Raw genomic sequence first — 19,413 nt, forward strand, 5'->3', positions numbered from 1 at the left:
ACAAGCTTTCTCAAGAGACTATTCTAATAACTTGCATCATGTGGGGATGTGAATCTTCTACATATGTAACACTATTGGGCAATGCATTGTAAGTGTACTACCAGCCATCATAGCTTTTATTATAGCAATCAATATTTTATAACCCTACATGATGTAATATATCTGCCCGCCCCAATTTAGAAACCTTAGGCTGGAAAATGGCATGTTTCTTCCACGGTATTGACCTACATTATGAATGAAGCTTTAAAAGACAACACTAAAAAGAAGAAAGGACGTGCTTGGGTTTGTGCTATAGGTGGCTGCAGCCTTCAAGTTGCAGGTTGTCTTTTGTAGGAATCAGTACCATGTCTTCTCTCAGAATACCAGGAAAAACGACTTTTCTAATGAGACAACATTGACATTTAATGAGCTTGGAAACGAATTAATTTGAGAACCTGAATTTTTGTAAATTCAGACATTTTGTGATTGCAAAAAGAGTAGTTAATTTATTGTACCTAAACTTTGTCGTGTCCTCCTGCCTCTTTTTTTTTTCTTTTTGTGGACTGAAAGTAAGAACATTTATTTGAAACCTCTTTGCCATCTCCTTAATTTACAATACTATAACCTCTTCCCTTCCTCCTTTGGCATAGTTTAAATCCTTAGCACTTACAGGCATATAGAGCCTTTCAGCTGGGAATGAAAAAATGCCTTTCCAAATTTCCTGAGAGTTACTCAGCCTCCAGCAGACACATTTGGCTTAAGTGTCTCTTCCTGCAACCCCTAGAGCTCAGTCAACTCATTAGACTTCCCGCACATAAGGCTGAGGCCTCAGACATATTCTTTCCACCCTCAAATTTGACAAATACTTCCAAAGGTTTGTTGAAGTACTCTGTTTACATACTATTCCATTCATGTGAGCACCTGCTAAGGGCGAACATAAATCCTTGTGATGTAAATCACTAAATTTAAAAGGGATAATTCTGTAGGTGTATCCTGGTTTTAAGATGATGGTTTTAAGCTATAAAGGAATGCTTATGTCCCATTTTTTAGAACAAAATTATATTCTCAAATTGAGGTATTGATGATACAGGTGTCAGTAACTAAAAATCTCTCTGAGGATAGGAGGGAGAATGGTAGAAATTGAACATGCCAGCCATAACCTAGAAATATGTGATTACGTGGGATCTTCGTCTCTCCTGCTCACAGCACCATATGCCCAAGGATCATGTTTCTGCAGACAGGTCACTCTGCTCCTGTAGGGCCAAAATTTTGTGCCACTCACCCAGGCTGGTTGCTCAGTGATCATAAGACATGTTAAGGCCCTTCTTTGTGATCCATTTGTGCACACATCTTACTCTGGCTACAAAGGGGTGCTGCAGGCAGGGTATACATAACATAAAAGCATAAAGCAGTTCCTCCCTGGCTGTCATGAACAAGAGGCAGATGGGACTTAGTGAGCTGGTAGGCAAAGTGCCAGCGTGCTGACCCCCCCCAACAAGGCTATGAGGGCCATTTAGGCATTCTTCCTAAGAGCAGGATGGGTTTCCATGGGACACTGAGCCCTAGAGAGAGAGGCCTGCATCCACACACTGACAGTTCAGCCCGGCCACTCCCACCTAGCTGTGCTTTGTTTGTTCCCCCGATGATTTCTAGGCTGCTGTTCTCTTTCTTGAATCCTGGACACATCAATGATCACATCTCAACACCCCTGCTCCCACCTCCATCTTTACCTTTTATACCACTGTGGGGATGCTCTCACAGCCCTGCCAGTAGCCTGGACCCAGGCCAGGCAGTGTTGCTCCGTCAGCAACTCCAGCACATGGCCGGCCCTCTCTCTGTGGTGTGGGGTGAAGTTTACGGCAGGGATTGTGAGGACAAGTTTCACAGGTGGCCAAGATGTTCCTTGGGCCCCATTTGGCTCTGCTGTCTACAGACTAGGAAAAAAGGAATACCTCCTTTTTGTGACCATCTTCCATTTTCTTTCACTGCCAGGAGATGCTTTGCTCATAGATGACTTGCCTGGGTGGAAGAAAATGTGCGGACCAGTCTCTAAGGTCTGCAAGACAGGTGCAGCTGGGCAAACAGTGTTCATAGAATCATAGAATGGTTAGGGCTGGAAGGAACCTTAAAGGTCATCAAGTTCCAGCCCCCTTACCATGGGCTGGGATGCCTTTCACTAGACCAGGCTGCTCAAGGCCTCATCCAACCTGGCTTTGAACACTGCCAGGGAAGAGGCAGCCACAGCTTCTCTGGGCAACCTGTGCCAGGGCCTCACCACACTCAGAAGAATTTCTTCCAGATATCCAATCTAAATCTAACCCCTTCCAATTTAAAACCATTCCCCCTCCTCCTATCACTATGTCCCCTTCTAAAAAGCCCCTCCCTGGCTTTCTTATAGGGCCCTTCAGGTACTGGAAGGCTGAAATAAGATCTCCCCAGAGCCTTCTATTCTGCAGGCTGAATAAGCCCAACTCTCTCAGCCTATCTTCATAGAAGAGGTGCTCTGGCCCTGTGATCATCTTTGTGGCCCTCCTCTGGACCTGTTCCAACAGGTCCATGTCCTTTTTGTGTTGGGGACTCCAGAACTGGATGCAGTACTCCAGGTAGGGTCTCATGAGAGTGGAGTAGAGGGGGAGAATTACCTCCCTTGACCTGCTGGCCACGCTCCTTTTGATGCAGCTCAGAATACAGTTGGCGTTCTGGGCTGCAAGTGTGCATTGCCAGCTCATACCCAGCTTCTTGTCTACCAGCACCCCCAAGTCCTCCTCTGCAGGGCTGCTCTCTATCACATCATCTCCCAGCCTGTATTGATGATGAGGATTGCCCTGACCCCCATGCACGACCTTGCACTTGGCCTCGTTGAACCTCATGAGGTTCACATGGGCCTGCTTTTCCAGCTTGTCCAGGTCCCTCTGGATGACATCCCATCCTCCTGGCGTGACAACTGCACCACTCAGCTTGGTGTCATCTGCAAACTTGCTGATGTTAATGTGAAAGCTTTTTCCTTTGCTGTGGATGGCAGCATTTCCTCCTCAACACAGGAAGCTGTGTGAGAGGGAACGCCAAGTGTTGGCTTCCTTACAGCATTAGCTGACTAGGTGCTACCCCCACCTGAGTACATCAGATTTGACCTACTTTGCTATTAAAATTTGGGTCCATGTGCTTAGCATAAAGGGATTTGATAATTAATGTCTTCCTGAATTCACTCGTTCCAGTGACATAGATCTGAAAAATTATTCATTTGAAATAAAGTCCACCTCTGTCCTAGCCATTCAGTCTTTGGACAAAAGGAACAAGTGCCTGACATGCTGAGTGATGAGCCACTGTATTTAAACAGATGATTTGGGGCTCCTTGTTTTGTTCTGGAACACACTCAAGGTGTACGTTCCATAACAGCAGAGTTTTCAAGCAATTCTGACTGAAGTGATTCCCAACAGAAAGCTTTTCTCAACAATGAGGTCAAACCCAAAGGAAGAGGGAAATGTCACCGGTTAAGCACTTAAGCTAAAGGACTGGCTTGACCAGACTGGATGCTTTAGAAGAATAAAGTAACCCAGAGCAGGTGTGGATTAAATTGAACTCATGTTCGGTGCACACAAGTAGGAGATCTATGTATATTGAACTTACCCCTTTTGTGACTGCACACAAGGTGTAACAGCAGGATGACTGTGGCAGAGAATCTGCAGTTTTACAACAGTCTTCACAGGTCATACTAAAAAAAAACCCAAAACAACCTCCCAAAACCAGGCATATGTCTGACCCAGTTTAGGACTTTTCATTTGGCAGTGTATTGTACTAAATTAAATTAAGTGGGATGCTGGATCAAAGCCAGGTATTAAGGCAGACTGAGGGTTTGTGCAAGATGCCTCATTCCAGTGTGTGTCCTCATAAAATGTGCAACTGAGCCATTTTAATCTGTCAGGTCAGCAGGACCACTTGTATCATTCGTAAGATTTATATAAACGTGGTAGAAACAAGCAAATATTATGGGAAATATTAATCTCTTGTACTCACTCTGTGCTTCATGCCTTATTTATGCTGAAATATTTTCACATTCCTTTTCTTTTGGGAACGAAGTGAGCGTGAACACAATGCTGCCATCTGAAAGTGGTTTATGTTGCCTTAATAATTAGCCAGAGAAGACAACAGTTCTGATTTAACCCTGAAAGGCTAAGTGAGGCTTGCTAAGGAGGGCAGTCTGCAACCAATCAAGTGGTGAAAAGACCACCCCAGCACACAGCAATTCAGCTCCGAAAGCCAGTAGCTTCCCAAAGCTGTTCCAAGTGCCAGGGTTAAATGTTAGAAGACTGCAAGCTGTAAATAAAACATGGGCTGTGTGATGGGGGCTTGGCTTCAGCCTGCATCGCCTTTCCCAGCTGCCAGGAAGGCAAATAACCTTTGTTTCATTTTCAGGTTAGAGGAGAGGCGAGTCTGTTCCACAGAAGGTAACTCCTGGTCTCGGCCACTCCAGGGGTATGGACGTGTGTGGTCTGGGGCAAACCTTATTACGACTTCAACAGCTACTCTAGTAGCCTTAGGACTTACTTTAAATCGGGACACCGTACGGAGATTAAGCCGTACGAAGACTTCGACACCAGTACTGCTCCCCTGAGGGAGAGGGGGAAACCCCAAAGAGTTGGGCGTGTATTGATAGTGTTATTCTGTCCATACATGACAAGTGAATCCCTTCGAAGGGAGAAGACAGGACAAAAGACAGGCAAGGGTAGTCCGGGGTTCAGAAAAATGTTCTTAGTGGAAAAATTGTGGAAAGCCTTTTGTACATTTATTATGGTACTTCTAGAAATCCTTTGGAGGGACGCTGCAAAGAGGCGTCCTGTCTAAAGCGGTTACAAGTCCATCTCCCTACTCCATGACAACAGCAGCCTTTCCAGCATGGAAGTACTCCTCTGGAATTTTGTTTGTCGAGTTTTTTTATTTATCTAGCATTCAGGGCAGTGAAAATTTACAGTAGTGCTACGTGATGTTGCTAGTTAAAGTATGTATGTATTCTTCCAGTCTGCCACGAAAAGGGATGCATGCTGAGTATCTCCACTCCAAGAAAGAAGGGTACACTCTAAACACAAACATCTCGTGGCAAGAATGCTGCACAGGCAGCAAAAAGCAGCAGCTGTTTGGCATTTGGTAACTACGTAATTTGGATCAACAGATCCTATGGTATGCTGTTTCCTTTGCTGCTAAGCCCATAATTTTCAGTGATGAGTCTTTCTGAACTGCTTCAAAAGCTGCACTAACAGTATTATGCTTTAAACAATTTTTTTTTGAAAAATCACCTTTTTCTAATAGCAGAAGTAGTAAGGGAGCGTGCTTCCTAGCTATGAAGTATCTCACAGAGACTGAACAAATTGTCTACACGGTGCTATTTAAAACAGCCAAGCCATCCATAATTTAAAATAATGTGTTACTAGGTGTCAAAGCTGTTTAGCATTTCCTATTTCGAAGCCCTTCCTTCCAAGCAATCTACAGTGAGTCTGTTTAAGCAACACGATGCAAGGTGGCATCCCAAACGCTTTACATCCCGACGGCCCTGGCAACAGAGAAAGATACCCGCAGACGAATTCAAGGGTCACTGTGGCTGCTCGACACCCTCCAGCAGTTTGAACAGAGCTTGTGAAGGAAATTGTTCAGCATACACTAACAGGGCAGACGTCCCTGCGTAAACTCTGTATGTGTTTGCAAGGGCAACGCTGAGGACTGCTAGTAACCGTTCACTCGTTTCAGACAGCTCCGTACAACTAGAAGAGCTGCTTTTATCTTAACATTTCTCCCCTACAAAAGTTCCACACTATGGCAAAAACATAGAAAAATAAGTTAGTCCTCAGCTGTGGTTGAGCTGAATTCTAAAGGGGTGGCTTAGCGAGGAATACGCTCGTGCCCTTTCTCAGATCAGATGGAGAGTCTGTCAGCTGCATAGGAAGGAAAGACTCCCATGAAAAGACTCTCCTCTTCCGTGTGCTCTGCAATGGCCTTCACTGCAGTTCACTCAAAGTCTTCAGAAGTTTTACACACATTGATCAATATTAAGCTTCTAAAGAGTTACAATTCCACCTATTAAAATGCAAATGGTACTCTAAGCCTGCAATACGCTTACTCTACCTAGTCAGAAAACAAAAATAACCCTTTTTGAAATACTAAGCACACCCCTGTTCTTACAGGTCAGCATGTTGCTTCAAGTCCCACAATGAGAAATCTTACAAACACTCCTAATCAATAATAGGGAAGCAGAGTAATCATAATTAATTCTTTATTATGTATTTTTATTAATAAATATTGTTATTCGGGGCATGCATAACACTGCAACAATTATATCACAGCATTACAACAGGAACTATCTGAAACCTGGAATTGTTTTCATTATGTGAACAGTGTTTACCACAACTGAGATTAAAAGCAGTTCTCCCTGGTAAATCAGGCTGACAAAGCAATCCACCTCCAAAAACAACTGGGCAAGATTTTGGCACAAACTGCAGTCTTAGCTGTAAGTTACGTTACATCAGGGGATGTCACCAGTGAAGACACAATACCACAATCCGTGCAGCAAGTTGATTTATATCTGGAAAGGGAACAAAGTAATTCATCATCGGGCAATTATTTAGAAGCAAAGACAGTAAATAACATAGGTGTAATTATGGTTTATAACCTCATTCCTTGTTATTACTGGAAAAAGGTAGCAGAGTATCTCCTTCTCCTATACAGAATCAGTCATGCTTATGGTAAAGATCATCTTTTGGAACCAGAAACACACTGGAATGCTAATGCAGGGAACAGAGTGAGCCGATTGTCAGGGGCAGGCAGCGCTGCGGGCGACTGAGGTGTGACAGTTCAGACGCTGCCATTCTTTGCTACCCACGCTGCCCCTTTGTTGGGGGTGAATGCCCCAATAACAGAGCGGAGCATGTGCCCAAGCCTCAGCTATTCCCTTTTCAGCTCAGCACCAGACTTCCCATCAGAGTGGATAAAAAGGGATACCAGCTCACGTCTGCCAACAGGCAGCAGAGAAGGGATAAACTGCGTGAAGCGGCTGCCCCTGGGGCAGCTCTTCTCATGAACTGGCAGCCCTGTGAGCACAGACAGAGACTCTGCCCCTCTGAGGGCACCCTGCTGCAGAGATGCACAAGCAGTCATGGCCCCTGCATTTTCAACCGTGTGCAAAATGAGGACAAAGTTGTACTCCTGCCTTGGAACTGTGCTGGTAGAACTCCAGATTCGCACCCGACAGGCTGGCACACACCTCATCTGAATTTATCATATAAACGCAACATCCTTGTTTCAGGAAAGCGCCTGTTATCCTGAGCCATTACAGAAGTAATTCATCACTCCTACTCTGCACAGACCAAGAGCTGTAGGAGACACAGGATGAACATCTACGCATGTTTGCATAGGATGAAGAGACAACTTTGTACTACCAAGCCAAAAATCTTTCTAAATGGATGAGGTGCATTTCTAGTCTTCTGCATTTCTAGTAGGTTTCTAGCCTGTAGCATGGAAACAGTGTTCCAGGGTTAGTAGAGATTTTTTATGAAAACTAAGGGAAAATGCACAATGGGGTTGACTGAAGTGTGGCATCCCACAGCCCCCCGAATTTAAATCAAAATTATTTATGTAAAGGTACCAGAGTATGAGCTCTGAAGGATGAAAAAATCTATTTATGCAGGCAGGTAGTACAGAACTGATACAGCAATATGAGCCTTCTGCAGTGCTCTCGCTGGGCGGACTTAAAGATAGTTGGAATTCTGTGGCAAGGTTAATCCTTCCGTTTGGCAGATTCCCAAATTCCCCTACGGTTTCAACGCAGGGGGCTCCCCTTTGCAAGGCATTAAACAGACTTTGTTATTTACACTGTGTAGCTAACAGATCACAAGGCATGGTAATTTTCAGGAGAGAGAGAAATTTGTAAAGGGAAAAAACTGCAAGTGTTTCCTTTACAACCAAATTTAATCCTTTAAACAAAACGAAACCAAAAAAAAAAAATACAGTAGCTTATCACAAGGGATGAAAACCCCTTCCCCAGTTTCCGAACCAGGATGGTGGGGACAGGCGTCATCAAACAATGCCGTGCTTGAAAAAGCAGATCCCAGTGGCAATCCATCTCCCAGTTAGTACATTAACACACAGTTAATTCTCTTGTATTTTTTGCTCAAATCCTTCTACCAAAGGCACCCTTCCCCCCCCAAAAAAATGTTTTACTTGCCACAGTAAACATACACAAAGCTCTCAAGTCAAAAACCTCCAACATGTTATTCTTCATGCCCTAAAAGCCCTTGCACATGCAGCAGAAAATGAATGCCACAATTGGGTCACATCAAGTAAAAATAGTTTTGGAAAAATATTTTTCATTGCAAAACACGTCAGTTCTGTAAACCAAAGGGTAAAACTTCATTTCTCTATTAGATCTTGTTCTAAGCAGAGAGGAGAGGCAGCAAGAATTAGCAGATGACAGGAGAAGGTGAAGTGTGAATCTCATGCCTGACAGCTTGACTTTGAACGTGAAGAGTACAAAATCACAAAGTAATTACTTAGGCCAGAAGAGCCCTCAGAAAGTTACAGCTCAACCTCCCTCATTGAGCAGGGTTAACACTGGATTGAGACCAGGGAAGAGACTGTTGAAGCCAAAATTCACCTTCCCTATTAAAGCATCTGAAATGGGCGTATGGTGAACGCACCCCCGGTGAAGCGGGCTCTTGTTTAACTAGGTATGTCTGCGAACAAGGTGAACTGAGAAACCAGGAAGCTGAACACAGGTACTGTGTAGGTGTCCAACCCCTTCTCGTAGTCATGCATCCTGCAAAAGACCGCCAACACCTCTTTGTGTTAAGCTGTGCCTAACTCACAGGCAAGCGCTGGCGGCGTTGGTCTCTGTGCAGCTTCCCTTGACCGTGAGCAGGCGCTGCATATTGTCACCCAGGTGCTGTGGCAAAAACCATACAATCCTCAGAAGTAAGAAACAAGTGCAACAATTCATACGTCACTTTTTAATGTTTAATCCAGAGCAGGCACTACATCACTTGAAACACAATCAAGTATCTTTGAAATAATGCTGAAAAATAGCCTCCTCGGTATACACACACACACGCACACAAATTAATTTAGAAAAATCTGTACATAACGTTTGGGTTTTTTTTTTTGAGGAAGCAACTCAAAGAGCCGTACCACAAAGAATTAGTTCCTGTACTCTGACACACCACAAATTATAATCCATTTTCCTGAAGGACACAAAACGCCATGCGGTGCTATTTAGTAGAAAATTAACTGGTAAATAAATTTATCTACTTAGTGCTAAAGAAAACACAGAATTCCTTAAATAAAACAAATGCCAATTTATCAGGAACCAGAAATTTTTATTGTCCTTGAGCAAGGCGTGCCCCAGTTATTTCTGTTTCCTTAAGCTTATCCCCTTTATAGATATGAGTGCGGAAGTATTTGACTATGAAAATCCAGGATACTTGATTTCTTATTACTGACTGAAGAGATGGTTCAAGAAAAGAGTATCCTGGTTGAATCTGAGTCTGAAAGTCCATCTTCTTGGTTAGTTGCCTCAAAATCACATGCGTTATCAGCTAACTCAATGTCTTGATCATCATTACTCTCTGCACTGTAATCCACTTCTTCAAGGAAGCGAGGCTCATCTTCATCCAAAACATATGTAGTTGGGCTACAAGGAAAGAGAAGTTGTGTGAACCATGTTAGAAGTTTTACTCGGAACAATACATTCAGATCATGCCCTGTCCCTGTCCTGGCATACAGCAATCCAAAAATTACCTCAGGAAAGGGGCAGTTTGCCTGGGAAAATATTCATTTTTTTATTTTGTTTTAATTTTTTTTTAAAGGCACAAAACAACAACTGGGAGCCAAACCCACATTTGTAAGACCCTGAACCAATTAGTCAGTCATACACAACTCATTATCCAAATGTGCCATGACAAATCAGCTGCACATTACAGACCTACAATAATGGCCTGCAGGAACTCAATATATTTACAGCAGTACTGGTAGTTGTCGCAGAAGGATAGAACTACATGAAGAAATAGCAGTTGCTGTAAGGTATAAACAAACCAAAAACCAGATGAGTCTTAAAATTTCATCTGGGAAACCTCTGGATTTTATTTATGCACACGTTCTACCAAAAAGCCTTGTACCCCCCAAGAGATGACAAAACAAGGAGTCATGTTCACGCCTGAAACCAAGGTGGTTCCCATACAAACCACTTGACTCGCATCTGGTCCGCGCACAGTTAAAACATGTAGGTGAAGCCCCGCAGCTCAGAGGCAGCAGATTTAAGGAACTGAGCCACTACCCACAGAATGGTCTGTTCTACACCTTAACTAATGGCCTCCTACACTAAGAGGGACTAACACCTTTAGTGTTAACTGAAGAAAGGTCAAAACAGGTTAAAACGTAACTTCCTGACCTTCTCACCTCCCTAGGACAGAGGGGAGGGACAGAAGACATGTTTTCCAGATCCAGTTTTACTAACCTCCCCTGCCACATAAAAAGCTGTCTGCTTAAAAGCACCAAGTATCCCTAAATATTTCATAAGTAATTTTATATCTAGATGAAGTCCTAAGAAGGTTTTGTAATGCATTTTGCCCAATAATCAAATCATACACGACTGATACAAAACAGTGAGATCGTTCTTATTGAGAAAGATCACAGGTATTTGCAGAAATGTTTGCAGATTAATTTTGATTAACTTGGTCTTAAGGCACGTTAACAGCCCAGCTTGGCTGCGGCTTTATAATTAAAAGGATTAATCACTGCATCTTTCCAAAAGTCTTTTACGAGCTTAGGTTCGCCACCTGAAATACACAACGCAATCTCTATCTAATACAAGACAAATCCACAGCCATCCACAGCCCCATCCATTCATCCTCTACCTGTAACCCTGATGACCCACAACACGGGTGTTCTGTGCTTCTGGCACAGCTGCCGGCTGGGGCTGACGCATGACAAGCTCTCAGGAAAATTCCACACCCTTGTTTTAATAAGTAGTTGCCATTTGGAAACTGAACTTGCAACCAACACAACCTATATTCAGGAAACCCCCCACCCAGAACCAAGCACACGTGCAAACCACATAGTCCAACTCTTCAACGTAGCACATCAGATCACACCACGTGTCCTATTGTACACTGTGCTGAAAAACATGGGGGTATATGTATTTGATATTGATTTCTATTATATTTGGGTAATTTTTTACTTGCAGATGTGTAAGCAAGCAGGGATGCCCCTAACTTATAGAAATTCAGCCGCTGTTGTGAAGCCTTAAAAGTCAACGTGTCTGCTATTTCAGAAATTTGCTGTGGCACGTGTACATTCAAAGTCATCTGAAGCCCAGGGATGCTTCTTGTTGACACTTCCCATTTAATAGAATAAAACCCAACATTATAAATTACTCTGATCAAGAAAAGTACCATTAGAATACAGGAACAAAGCTACGTAAACCTTTAATGCAAAAACTGTCTCTAAAATCTGCCTCGTAGAAAACACACCACAACTTCTTGGTAATTTTTTAGTGTAAATAAAGATGATGAGACTATTTATTGAGATTATTTTTCCATTTTCCCTTTCTGGAGTCTTCATTACTCAGAGTGGTACCAAAGTACTTACCACATTCAGTGGAAAAACCCATGCTGCATACCACTCACAAACATCTGCTTTCCCAAGGCATGCTTTCTTCTGATGCAGCAAATAGTGGAATCATAGAATGGTTAGGGCTGGAAGAGACTTTAAAGATCAAGTTCCAACTCCCCTGCTGTAGGCAGGGACAGCTCTTACTAGACCCGGCTGCTCAAGAGCCCATCCAACCAGGCCCTGAACACCTCCAAGGGAGGGGCATCCACCACCTCCCTGAGCAACCTCTGCCAGCACCTCACCACCCTCATAGTGAAGAATTTTACTCCTAACATCTGATCTAAATCTAGCCCCTTCCACTTTGAAACCATTCCCCCTCATCCTATCACTACATGTCCTTCTAAAAAGTACCCCCCCCCCCCCCCAGCTTTCTTGTAGGCCCCTTTTGGGAACTGAAAGGCCACTGTAAGATCTACCCGAAACCTTCTTGAGGTTGAACAATCCCAACTCCCTCAGCCTGATGTTAACCATGGATCTCGAACTTCCTGTTGATCTTCAGCTCTGAAGGTGAACATGAATCTGCAGAACATCATTATTACCCCACTGCTTTACCGAGGCTGGGTCACAAGAAACATAGAAATCAAAACACCTGAAAAAAAATTCTTGCTGTTTAATCAAATTCTTTATTTGCCTCCCTGCCGCTCCCCACCCTCGGCATATCTTGTGACAATATATTTTTAGCTGCCGTCATGCTGATTCTATGGGTTTTAATTTCCTAACTTTTCCCTTGGGCTGTTTCTAATTAACTTGCTCAATAATCCCTCTTCCTCTGCCCTTAACACCTCCTGCTTTCCCTTTTAAAAGGAAACCATTATTTCTCTCAGATTAGCAGAGGTTGTTTATCACACAACTGCAGCTCTGTAATGTAAGGGATGCCATAATTTGCATAATTTCTTTGAAGTCACAGCAGTTAAAAGAGAATACTATATGAAAACCTGAAGTTTTGCAGATTTTACTTGAACAACATTCTATGGGTAAAAAAGATGAACTCCCAAATACCTGATTAATATACCTGATACAAAATCACGTTCTTAGTTTTTATGAAAAACTTGCTGAATATCCCTTTTCTTTAAAAAGAAGCCTTTTCTGTGTCACCTGCCATTGAACACACTGAATTCAGAAATGAAGGCCATTGCTTTTGTTTTTTCTGAAACATTTTAATTAATAATTAATGGCAATAACTTACTATGCTGTTTCTAATTTACATTAATACTCTAAACGTATTAAAGCCAAACCTATTTGCTAACATGGTGTATTTTTTCAAACTAAAATTGTCTTTGTCCCTCAGAAGACACACTCGGGTGCTTCTATTATCCATATGGCTCAATCACAGAGAAATTAACCCGCAAGTCAGACAGATGCAAACATTACCAATTTGAACCTGATGGAGATCAGGCATTTTCTGAGACTACAGGGGAAGTGTGCATGTTTTAAAAATTTGGAAGAAAAACAAATAAAAATAAACTAAGAAATATTCCCTGCCAAACTACGGAGAGTTGCAGCTGCTTTGGGGGTTGGGAAAGGAAGGAGAGGCAAACCTCAGGAACTAATGATTCCTTTTAAAACTGGATTGCCAGAGGAGGGAAAAATTGAGAGGAGTAAGAGAATAGAGAAGTATCGCAAAGGACTCATTTCTCCATGCTTTTCATTTCCCTTTAGGGTCTGTATTCTCTTCCAGGGATCAGCAAAGCTGCTGCAGTAGGCAACATCACACATGCAGCTACCATGTGCCGTCCCCTTCAGGAGCTCTTCACCTAGGCCCTCCTCCCAAGTAGTAAGGGTATTTCCTCAAGGGAATTTCCAGGGCTTAAGTGGAGAACAACACGTCCAACACTCTTGTCTTTTTAAGAAGCTGGGTATCTAAATCCCATTTAAGGTCTTGCTTTCACATATCCCCACTTCTAGGGTTACCTTTTAAACTGCAGAGTGAAATTCTGTAATCTCATCGCTTTCTGTGTGCTGTCACCCTGAAATGCATTCTGTAAAACCTTAAAACTGGATTATATTAGTTCAATTCAACAATCATTGACACTAATCCACACTAATATTTAGATCATACTACGGGCAGTGAAAGAGAAGCTTGAAAAGTGGTTTGAAGCATACATCACCTGTTCATCATTCTTACTTTACTTTTTCTAGTTTACCAGCCCCCTTATTTAAATCCAATGAAGCCAAACAGTGCTCTGATGCTACACAGAAATAAAAATAATCACTTTCACTTAGGCTAGAGGAGGGTTTTGGCACACGGGCACTGCCACCAGGCCTACCAGTGAAATTCTGGGTTTCATCATTCATGGATGATCTGCTGCTTCTAACCTTCTGAGAGGTACAGACAGGACCAAAGGTTGCAGCATCAGACACTTTTTAACTGAGTTGTACTACTAAGGTACTGGAAAAAAGGCCAAGAAAAGCTAAAACACTGCACAAGAGTAGGAAGGGAAAAAACTTTTAATCCCAGGTAAAGGAGATTAGAAATATGCAAATGCCTGGGCAAAGTTCAGAAGTTATCAAGGGGGAGGGACATAAAGTAGGACAAATCCAGTTTCCTTCTGCAGCCCACAATGAGAGAGAGAGAAAGAGAGAGACCCTTGGCAAGCAGATCTTGGACACGTTCTCACTGCATGTATCCCTCAATTCTCGCCCCACCAGTCTGACGCCTTTTCTCAAGTGTAAGACTAAGTGCAGGAAACAGATTCTGCATCAGGCTTGTTCTTTCCCACAGCTCCTTTTGGCATCTACTACTTCTACCATTTTCTAGACATTCTGGGTCCCAAAAGCTCAGTCTGCTTCCCCAGTACAATTAAATCAAATTAACAAACAAAAATACACCATGTTCTAGAACACACCACTGAGCCTCAAAACAATCAATGAAATGACTAGAATTTCCAAAAAGAGGTCAAGTTATTGTGCAAAACATAATTCCAGTAAATCCTAACAGGTATGACTGAAGTCATGTGGTTTCATTTCACTGCGTGCAGACCCTATCAAACCTGTCAGCTAACAACTATGATTGTTACTACAAGGTCAGTATTGCATTCAGTCTAATCTTTTCCATTGGGGGGGGGGGAGGGTGGGAAGGGGGTTGGGAGGGGTAACAGTGGAAGCAGGTTTGAAATAATTACGGAAAAATAAAGTATTTAATTCAGCACTGCCAGAGGAAAATAAATCTACTTACTACTTGACTTTTCTCAAGTCAAGTATGTTTCAGACGTGGTTCAAAATGAACTCAGGGAAGCTGAACTCAGGGAAGCTTGATACCCACAAGTCAATGGGACCAGTATGGGATTCACCCAAGGGTGCTGAGAGAGCTGTCAGATGTGCTTGCCAAACTCCTCTCCATCATCTACCAGCAATCCTGGCAGACTGGGGAAGTTCCACTCGACTGGAGGCTGGCAGATGTGACACCCGTATATAAGAAGGGCCGGAAGGAGGATCCGGGGAACTACAGGCCTGTCAGTCTGACCTCAGTCCTGGGAAGATCATGGAGAGGGTCATCTTGGGAGCTGTCATGCAGCACATGCGTGATGGCCAGGGGATCAGGCCTAGTCAACATGGGCTTACAAAAGGTAGATCCTGTCAAACTAACCTGATCACCTTCTGTGACAAGGTGACCCACTTAATGGACAAGGGGAAGGCAGTGGATGTGGTCTACCTGGACTTCAGGAAAGCCTTTGACACAGTTTCTCACAGCACTCTGACTGAGAAACTGGCTGACACTGGCCTAGACAGGTCAACCCTCAGCTGGGTTAAAAACTGGCTGGATGGACAGGCCCAAAGGTGAATGGAACAAAATCCAGCTGGAGGCCAGTCACGAGTGGCATCCCCCAGGGCCCAGTCCTGGGTCTTGTTCAACACCTTTATCAATGACCTTGATGAAAGGATTGAATGCTCCCTCAGTAAGTTTGCAGATGACCCTAAACTAGGAGGAAGTGTTGATCTGCCTGAGGGTAAGGAGGCTCTTCAGAGGGATCTGAACAGACTGGACCGATGGGCTGAGGCCAACGGGATGAAGTTGAACAAGGCCAAGTGCAGAGTGCTGCACATGGGACATAACAACCCCATGCAGCACTACAGGCTTGGGGGAGACTGGCTGGAGAGCTGTCAGGCAGAGAAGGACCTGTGGGTGTTGGTTGACAGCAGGCTGAATATGAGCCAGCAGTGTGCCCAGGCAGCCAAAAAGGCCAATGGCATCTTGGCTTGTATCAAAAACAGTGTGGCCAGTAGGTCTAGGGAGGTAATTGTGCCCCCGTACTCAGCATTGGTGAGGCCACAGCTTGAGTACTGTGTGCAGTTCTGGGCTCCCCACCATAAGGAGGACATTGAGGTTGTCAAGCAAGTGCAGAGAAGGGCAACCAGGCTGGTGAAGGGGTTGGAGGGCAAATCCTATGAGTAGTGGCTGCGGGAGCTGGGGCTGTTTAGCCTGGAGAAGAGGAGGCTGAGGGCAGACCTTATCACCACCTACAACTGCCTGAAGGTGGTTCAGCCAGGTGACAGGCTGCACAGAAAAGCAGCCAGATCCTCACTGGGCGGTGGAGAAAGAAAACACTACTGAGCAAACGTTTCCTCCACAGAGCAGTGAGCCCTCACAGGGTTATGGAGTCCAACTATTCTGTGCTTTAGATGTAAGAGTAGCTAGAAATTCCAGCCACTGGCTTCTCTAGATATCGTTATCATCGGACTGGAAAGTGGGAAAAGGAGAGTTCAAGAGTTTGCTGCACCTTTTCAGTGGTGTAATGAGGGGCTTGAACACATTTTATCTATGGAAATTAGCTGTAGGCTCCCAGAAGAACATTCTGGAGCACCACTTACACCCACCCCGCAGGCTAACAAGAGAAACTGATTATGGAGTCTGAATGAACTGCAACATCTTGAGAGGATGTGCAGTCTTCTTCTCACTATACATGGGGAACAGAGCAGAGCCTTAAACTCATTCACTGGTTACACAAAAAGAGTGCTTAAATAGAACCTACCCTACCTACCCCAAAACACAACAATCCACTATGAAAGACCATGGGAAAATCCATGTTGAACCATGCTTTTCTTTGGATGGTAAAATCTGAACACTTCTCATGCTTTTTGTTTTTTTTTTTTTTGTTTGAGGAGGAAGAAAGATCTCATAAACATCTACCTAATAAGCCCTTGCCTAGTACTTCTGAGACAGTATAAAATAGATTTCAATAGAATTCCTTTAAAAAGGCTATTGTATAAAAATATATTTTGAAGAATATCCAGAACAGAGGAACACCCTATCTTCATTACCCCATTAAAAAGTTGACCTTTAACTACGACCTGTTTTACAGTGTATGTTTCAGTCCTGAACTTAGGCCAGTCCCTAAAAAGAAACAAGGCTTCCCCTTTGAGTTTGAACTTTCTACTGAGACATGCTGTGAGTGCTACCAAAGATGGGAACTTAGACCCCAAACATACACGGGGCCCTGTGGCACATGGATATGGTTTGCTGGAGAGCAGAACAAAACTGATCTGCTCTAGATGGATTTTTCCAAGTGAGTGAGGTAAAAAAAGTCTGAGTTATGAAGAAGTACTTGGCTTCTGAGCCTCTGGAAACAAAATCTGGACCACCTTTTAATCCCACCTGTGCCAGTATTAATCCCTTAAGCAAAGAATGTAAGAAGGTAACATGTGAACATAGATGATTGTCAGGTCCTTTTTTTCCCCAACAGCAAAGGTACTGCAAACAAAATGGGATTTTCTTGCTTATGCAAAAATGATGCATGTATGTGGCTTCTGTGGCCTGCAGCACAGCTACCAAAATAAAAAGGAGTCCACATAGTTACCCAGGTAGCAAATTTCTACTACTGTGCAGAGAGATGGGGCATTCCTGTTTCAGAAGGATACTAGAGTTATATAGTTTTTTAAAAAAATTGAAAAATCTAGTCATGTTGTCCTCTGTTTACTAGAGGAACATTTTGCCAGGCTAAGTATTAATGCAGTTAAGCATTTTTCAGCATTTTAATTAGACACAATTGCTTAGGTATCTCCGGTTAAACCAATCTGATGATGCATCAGCAGGTAGAGACAAGTTGGTGGCTGCAGGTAAGGCAGCTATGGTTACAAATAAAGCCTGAGAAAATTCACATTTGAAAAAAGGGACGGTGTGATATTAGGTCAATACTTCCGCAGTGACACAGTACAGTTTGCACTTTTCTCTGAAAAACACTATGTTAAATGTCTGATTCGACTCCCACTTTTAAATAAAAAGCATTTCCACCGAATTCAGTGAAACAAAGCTGTACAAATAATTATGATTACCATATCACTTTTAAGATAGGGTCAGACCACCTACCGAGTCAGGTACAAATGCACAGCATATTTCAGTCTTAATGCCAGTTTTTCCACTGCATTTCCATGACATGTTTTGAGTTTTTCCAGAAGCTTCTCATTTATCCATGCAGGCTACCTGGCATTTTTAAGTTCCTGCTCACATGAATAGTCCCTCTTCCCTGCAGGGTCTTATTCCATAGAATTCTTCCAAGCAGATCCCTAAAGAGACCCATGTGTGCTCTCCTGAAATCCAGAGTTGTGATCTTACCTTTTGCCTGCTACCTGCACTCAGTAAACTGACCCTCCATCACTTCATTGTCACTGCTACCAAGGCTCCCTTTCACTGTTCACATCCCAACCAGCACATCCTTGTTTGTGAGTACCAGATCCAGCAAAGCACTTCTTGTTGGTCCTTCTACCACTTGGGTCTAGAAGTTATCAATGCTCTCCAGGAAGCTCCTGGATTGCTTATGCCCTGCCATATTGTTCCTCCAGCAGATACTGGGGTGGCTGAAATCCCCTGTGAGGGCCTGTGTCCCTCCACAGCAGCACTCCAGTTGTGCGAAGCATCACATCACACCTCCATGACCCCAATAAGATTAAACCCCTGCAACTGTACACAGATCTTTCAATTCCCCATACTTATTCCCTGCTCCACATGCGTTAGTGTTTAGGCAGCTCAAAGAGGCACCCCAGCATGCTTGTTTCCCAAAAGTCTAGGTGTTTTCCATATGGCCCTTCACAGGCACTTCCTTGCTTACATGCAAATGCTTGAGAGTATGCTATAAAGGACAAAGCTGACTCTTAATTATTTAGTATTGATGAACAAGTAATTTATTTTAAGTGAGATACTTACCAAAGAAGTTACCCACAGCCCCTTTTTGTACCTCTGTGTGTTAAGGCTAACTGAGCTGTTCCCACTGCCATTCTAGACTGCCTGTACTATTCTTGATGTCCTGTGGAGACTCTCGGATGACTATTTCGGGGCTTCACTTTTGCTTGCTGTATGGAATTTTTACCTAAAAATCTAGACTGTTTTTTCTGTGTTTGATTACTCCTGGATCCTGTCTGCCTTAGAGAGAACTGGACACGTCTTCTGTTACCTTCTTTCCTCCTCCTCTGTCTCCTAGTTTTCTTTTTGATAAAAGGCTTGTGATGAAAACTGTAATCAAAACAAAAGAATTCTGTTTGCTGTAGTAAGACTTCCTCTACCATAAAGATGGAATTCCATCTAATGATTTCTCTCAAGAGCTTTACAGTACAAAATATTGCCCTTGCTCCTGAGCTTTACATCACAGAATATATTGAACATGCACTGCAGAACTTTCTATGACCACCTACACGCTTCCTCAGCAGTCAATATTTTTCACTTCTCAAATTTTGGTCTCTTGTCAACTCTTACCTCCTATCCAAAAGAACTGAAATGTCTATCTGACATTAAGGTCCTCATATATTTAAGAATATTAAACAGATGACCTTGAGGTGATATATATCCAAAATCCT

The 19,413-nt window shown here is 43.2% G+C and overlaps 1 protein-coding gene across 1 annotated transcript in view; it reads right to left on the reverse strand.

Moving 5' to 3' along the window:
- Nucleotides 1–8,833: 8,833 nt before the first annotated feature.
- AGTPBP1 (ATP/GTP binding carboxypeptidase 1) overlaps nt 8,834–19,413 on the reverse strand; it is a 54,439-nt gene continuing 43,859 nt past the window's right edge. Inside the window, exon 26 of the mRNA XM_084278580.1 lies at nt 8,834–9,649. Within this exon, the coding sequence (XP_084134706.1) occupies nt 9,472–9,649 (178 nt within the window). The 3' untranslated portion in view covers nt 8,834–9,471. The remainder of the gene's footprint in view (nt 9,650–19,413) is intronic.

The sequence above is a fragment of the Gallinula chloropus genome, assembly GCF_964237585.1.
Source record: "Gallinula chloropus genome assembly, chromosome: Z".
Classification (NCBI taxonomy): Eukaryota; Metazoa; Chordata; class Aves; order Gruiformes; family Rallidae; genus Gallinula; species Gallinula chloropus.